The 6,174-nt window shown below is 42.6% G+C and overlaps 1 protein-coding gene across 1 annotated transcript in view; it reads left to right on the forward strand.

Annotated features, from left to right (window-relative positions):
- EIF5B (eukaryotic translation initiation factor 5B) overlaps positions 1 to 6,174 on the forward strand; it is a gene marked incomplete at its 5' end in the record, with an annotated part of 20,833 nt that extends 14,659 nt beyond the window's left edge. Inside the window, 7 exons of the mRNA XM_009867399.1 lie at positions 799 to 930; positions 2,248 to 2,379; positions 2,491 to 2,567; positions 2,686 to 2,850; positions 3,800 to 3,938; positions 4,511 to 4,672; positions 5,582 to 6,174. Coding sequence (XP_009865701.1) covers positions 799 to 930; positions 2,248 to 2,379; positions 2,491 to 2,567; positions 2,686 to 2,850; positions 3,800 to 3,938; positions 4,511 to 4,672; positions 5,582 to 5,689 — 915 coding nt within the window. The remainder of the gene's footprint in view (positions 1 to 798; positions 931 to 2,247; positions 2,380 to 2,490; positions 2,568 to 2,685; positions 2,851 to 3,799; positions 3,939 to 4,510; positions 4,673 to 5,581) is intronic.

A 6,174-nucleotide genomic window follows, 5' to 3' on the forward strand; every position in this document is an offset into this window, starting at 1 on the left:
GTATTAGTACAGCGACCTGTGAGCTAAAGCATACATTGTTAATGTTTAAGTGTTGGGGTTTTTTTAGTAGCAAAGACCAAATACACTTAGATTTGAGAAAAGTGAAAAACCAAATTTCTAGGAGTAGTGGGCGAGTGGCGATGACCAGGACCTCTCTGCGGAATCTGCAGCCTCCTGTCACTTTCAAGAGTTGCTGGAGGTTTGGCTGCCCTAGTCATACTAGACTGGGGAGAGACATTCCATTTGAGAGCCTGCCTGTGTTGCTTTCCATGAAGGGAGGAGGAGGAGGAGAACCACATAAATGAAAGGCTGTGTTAATACATGCAGTTAAAAGATGATTGAAAGGCCAGCTCTGATTTTTTTCCTGTGTAAGAGGGAGGACGAGTGTGCTCTTCTTGCACAGCCTTGGGCTATGCCAGATGAGTTTTAGTGCTTTAGCTGAGCTGTCGGCATCTTCCCCTTGCTTCCCTATGCAGCTGTATTTGTGGATTCTTTATTTTAGTGAGCAGCTGCCTATCACTGCTTGCTCTTTTCTAGTATATATTCCTTTCTGTCTGCCTTATCTGTTTTCACATGATTCCCCTGGCCCTTCGGCGGGGAGTATGTGAAGGAGAAGAGCCTGCAGACTGAAACATGTAAAGTAGAGAAAAGCACCGGCGAAAGCTGGGAGCTGCCGGACTGCACTGTCGTGCTCTCTGCTGTGCTCCCTGATTGCAAGTTCTTCACCTGCTGAGCACTACTTTGTATTGCTGTGCAGCATCTCTGTGAACTCTGCCTGGTGTGTGTTCTCATTTCCAGAACCAGTATGAAAAGCACAAAGAGGTCGTGGCTGCTCAAGGCGTGAAGATTCTTGGGAAAGATCTGGAAAAAACATTGGCTGGTTTGCCATTGCTTGTAGCTCATAAAGAGGATGAAGTCCCAGTCCTCAAGGTGAGATGGCTAATGTTGGAAGAAGGCACTTCCACTGAGGGTGAGAGAGTTCTCTGGGGATGAAGCTTGTTCAAATGTTGAGAGCTCAGTATGCAAGTAACTTGATTTCTTTTTTTTTTTTTGGTTGCATTTTTAAAACCTGTTATGCTAACAAGGTGTAACCTTGTGCCCATGTGAAGCGTTAGTGTTGGGGTGGTTTTAGTGTCTTGACCCCTGTTTTTTCCTAGTATTTGATGGGGTGTCTCTGCTGCTCAAATAGGGTTTGAAAACAAATATCATGGCATAGTTTGACTACATGTTAATTATTAATTTGGTACTTGTAGAAATTTATTCATATATATTTCAATTAAATTCTACTAGCAAATATCTACTAGTGGAGTTTTTCAAACTATTGTTAACTGCAAAGCTGATTTAAGACTTCTATAGCGAATTTCTTTTGTGACCCAGACTTTAAAAATGGCAGAGGAAAGAACGTAGCAGTCTTAAAACCAAAACTGAGGTGCTTTTGTTCTCCAAAGTCGGGAAGTTAGTTTAAAAAGGAAAGTTGTGTGTTGATACTTTACTTTTAACCATAGTTTTACCTTAGCCTACTGTCTGCTTATCTTTGCCTCTAAAGGCAAGTTAATCTTTCAGGCCCTCCAGATACAGACCTTGTTGCTGGGTAGATCTGTAAAGTATACTAGTAGTAGATACGTGAGGACTTCAAGTAAATGGCAACACCCATTCATCTGTCAGAGAAGACTGTTTGGCTTTAAAAGGCACGGGCTCTTAAAAATTTTTGGGGTGTTTCGTGATTTTTATTTTTTCCTCTGAAATGAGCGGAACAGCCTTGCTGCTCTCGAGTCCTCTGTTTTGCACCCAGGCCTAAAGAGTATTCACAATCCTTTCCAGCTCATGGTTTTAGGAGTGTCTGCTTTTATTGTTGATCCTCAGTTAGGCAACCAAAAATGCTGTTGCCACAGGCTTTGGGGTGTGTGTTTCCTCAGTCTTGCCAACAGAAACTTCAGAGTGCTGGGTAAAGCAATGTGTAGTCTGCAGAGAAATGTTTCAAGATGGGCATCTGCTGTGTGTTACACGACCACCTTCTTGCAAAATTCTCAAGTCTAGTTCAGTTCAGACTTTCCGAATGCCAGAAACAAGCAGCAGTGTTATCACAGAGCTGTGCATGGCCTATAGTCGTCTGTAAGCTGGCACCTTATCCCTAGGGCTGTCATGTATTTTCAGCAGCTCATGAACAGAAAGACTTTGTATCCTGAGGCACAAATCGCAATAGAACTAAAACTTGCTTTTTTCTTTCTCCTTTTTTTTTTCCTAAAGGATGAACTAATACATGAACTGAAGCAAACACTGAATGCAATCAAATTAGAAGAGAAAGGGGTTTATGTCCAGGCTTCTACTCTGGGCTCCTTAGAAGCATTACTTGAATTCCTTAAAACATCAGAAGTGCCAGTAAGTACTTCTGTGCTGTATTTGCTGTTGTTTCTACATTTTAGTCGGTAACTGTTTCCTTTTGACTGGGAAGGGTTAGTGACTGATTCATGTGGCTTTCCCTTTCAACAGTATTCAGGAATTAATATAGGTCCTGTCCATAAAAAAGACGTTATGAAGGCATCAGTTATGTTGGAGCACGACCCACAGTGAGTAACTTTGCTTTACTACGGTGGTAAATGCGTGGTGGTGTTTTAGGGAGGCCCCCTCCTTAGGCCTGGTTCTGTGGTCTGCCCAGTAACCTCTTTGACTTGCTTTTACTTGCAGGTACGCTGTCATTCTGGCGTTTGATGTGAGAATTGAACGCGATGCACAGGAAATGGCAGATAGTTTAGGAGTTCGAATTTTTAGTGCTGAAATAATTTATCACTTATTTGATGCCTTCACAAAATATCGACAAGACTACAAAAAACAGAAACAAGAGGAATTCAAGTAAGTAAGAGCAATCATGTTCTTGATGCTTCCCAAGTAGCAGTCTCTTAATTGATTTATTATAAATAAAATAGCATTTAACTTCCTGGTTCTGTATTATTATTTAACTTGTAGTTCTGATGGAAAGGAAGAAGAGGCCAAAACGGCAACTCCAGTCTAATTGTTTATATCTGGGAGTAGGCTTAGCAGCGTGAGAGTTTTGTGAAGAAGCAGTTATAAGATTTTAAACTAAAACTCATGTAATATGGAGATGCCTTCTTAATGTTTGCTTTGTATCCTTGGCTGTTGTTCCTAGTCTGCGACAGATGGGTTAGTCTTGCAGAGTTAAGAAAATTAACCCAAAGGAATTTGGATTCTGTTGCTTCATATTTATGCAATTCCAGTGTACAGGGCTTAATTCTGACTGCAGTAACATGAATACGCAATCATTTAAGAATTTATAGGGGCCCAAATTGAATTTTTGGGCTGATCTTCAGTGAAGTAGGGACAGCCAAAATAAAGGAATATGTGTTTCACTTCATATTGACCCCAATTTGAGTTTGAGCACCTCAGCATTTAAATGTATTTGTTCACTTCATGGAAATCTTGAATTTGTAGAGTCCCTGTGATGGGTTAGGTTGGCAATATTTCTATTCCTGTGCTCTTCTGAGAGCACAATTATACTACTGTAAAATCACCACTCCTTTGATCTTGCTCTTAGTTGACTGCCCAAACCAGTTAAAATAAAGCCCATGCCAGCCATGCTTGGTTATTGCTCTCTATAGTTCTAGAAGATCAAGAATTGACCAGAATTAGCAAGATTGGGAAAGAAGTTTTTCCTGGTCGACTTTTCCCCAAGTGCCACTCCTAGAATAACCACTCAAAAAGCGTGGGAGAAGGCAGAACTGTTAATGTTGTGTACACAGTTCCAGTGTCTGTGCCAAAATGCCTTTTCTTTATCATCTTCCAGGCATATAGCAGTGTTTCCTTGCAAGATGAAAATACTCCCTCAGTTCATTTTCAACTCTCGAGACCCAATTGTGATGGGTGTAGTGGTGGAGGCCGGCCAGGTGAAGCAGGGGACTCCCATGTGTGTACCGAGCAAAAACGTAAGCAAGCACCTCTTCCAAGGGGGTGTTCCATCTACCTGGGGTGACGCACCAGCAAACACCTGTGTGCCTTGCCCCGGTGTTACACAGAATCACAGCATATTAGGGGTTGGAAGGGACCTCAAAAGATCATCTAGTCCAGCCCCCTGTTGCGGGGGGCCGAGATTCAGCCGAAGGCTCTTTCCTGGGAATCTTACCATTCTCTGCTGGAAGAGAGTTGAGTCCTGTCATGGGGCAGAGCCTCCCAACTGCTGCACTGTGCTGCTGGGAAGTGTGACCAGTGGGTATCTGCCTGCCAAACTCCCTTCCCCATTGTATTCTGTATTGCAATATAAAGTAATGAGAAAAATCATTGTTCCTGGTAGCTAATAAGGGGAGGAAGTCAACTTCTGACATTTTAAGGGATAACAAATTGATATCTCAGGTCAACTATGGATGGGTTGACATCACGGCCCTTTTCAGTACAACGTGCTCACAGTGCAGTACTTCGTGTGAGCTAGTCTCGTGTATATATAAACAGGATTTTAGAGAAGAGTGTGGATGTCTATTACAGCTTCTTCATTGTATTCCAGTTTGTTGAAATTGGAATAGTTACAAGTATTGAAGTAAACCATAAGCCAGTGGACGTTGCAAAAAAAGGCCAAGAAGTGTGTGTTAAAATAGAACCCATTCCTGGTGAATCGCCTAAAATGTATGGACGACATTTCGAAGCAACAGATATCCTCGTCAGTAAGGTAAAAGCAATCTGTGGGTTTGGAGAGGGGTTATGACAGTAGCGGTAGCTTGCGTGAAGTGGAAATCTTGTGTGAAGCCTGAAAAACACACTGGGAAGCTTCCGTCAGAGACCAACAGACACTTGCAATGGTTTGTGTGTAGCGTTGTTCAGCCGAGTTTGTCTGTAGCCTTGTTTTGAGGTTTGTAGTAGTGTCCCTTGAGGACTGAAGGAATGATGTACTGCAGCTAAAAATATCTTGCAGCTTACTGCACCTGAGAGAGTAAAATGCTAAATTAGCTATTTGCATACCGTTGTTTGTAGCAGATACTCAGAGCAGCTTAGCTGTGCCCCATGGTGTTACAGTGTGATTGTATTTGCTAGTTTTGAAATTGTGCAGTAATTAGCGATAAGGCATTTGCTCCGATTCTGGAACACTGGCCTTGGATGAGACGATGCCTTGCTCTGTTTTCTGCTGCAAGAAGTGAAGCCACAGCTCTCCACCTTCCCAATGGCTTTAGGTACAGTGTCCTAAAGACACCCCCACCACACACGTGGTGGAGGCCTGTGCCTGCAAAGCTGGGGGTGAGTAGCCACAGGAACTTTTCAGGAGATGCAGGGTATGGGAGGTGGTGCTGTGGGCCCCAGAGGAAGCAGGAGTTCCTCTCTGGTCATGGGTGCTCACCTTGCTGCAAAAGGCACAGGATGGTCGGTGCTTCTGAGGTCTCTGAAGACCAGACAAGGGATGTGAGGGGAAAAGAAATGAATGGGACAGGTCCTGTAGCACATCAGCAGCAAAACTGGGATTAGAAGGAGTTTTTCCACTGCAGCGGATGCCCTTTCTTTGCAGTAATTGCTTCCAACACACTAAAAGCTGCCTTTATTAAGATGCACGTGTATGTTTCTGACGGGTTTGTCTTGTGTGTTGCAGATCAGTCGTCAGTCCATCGATGCTCTGAAGGACTGGTTCAGGGATGAAATGCAGAAGTCTGACTGGCAGCTTATAGTAGAGCTGAAGAAGGTGTTTGAAATAATCTAGGTAACTTTTTACAGCAACGGGGTGACAGGAATAAATGCGCTATTCCTGTTCTAGAAGTTACCAACAAAGTCATATATTGAAGACAGTGTTGGATGATATATGTTTGGGAGGAAAATATGTGGATAAAATGTTTTCCATGAGAAACCAAGAAATTTACACTGGTTTGACAGTGGTCAATTTACATGTTCCCATGGTTCCAATGTGCCTGTTCACCTCTCCTACTGCCCTTCCTAATACTGGCTGCTGTTTTAAAGTTTGCCCTTCCTTCTCTTACACCTTCCTTCCTCCTCTTTTCCCTCCCTCTCTCCAAAATAAAATAAATTGAATTTTTATTACAGAACTAAAGCTCTTTCACTTTTATACTGATGAGATCAGTACTGCAGTATTTGATTAACCAAGCTTCTGCAGACTTCGTGATTCTTGGGACATTTTTGATGTAAGAAGTACTTCTTTATTTATGCATACCTCTTCCTTGACTCTCTTTT

Source organism: Apaloderma vittatum, unplaced genomic scaffold, assembly GCF_000703405.1.
Source record: "Apaloderma vittatum isolate BGI_N311 unplaced genomic scaffold, ASM70340v1 scaffold5824, whole genome shotgun sequence".
Lineage (NCBI taxonomy): Eukaryota > Metazoa > Chordata > Aves > Trogoniformes > Trogonidae > Apaloderma > Apaloderma vittatum.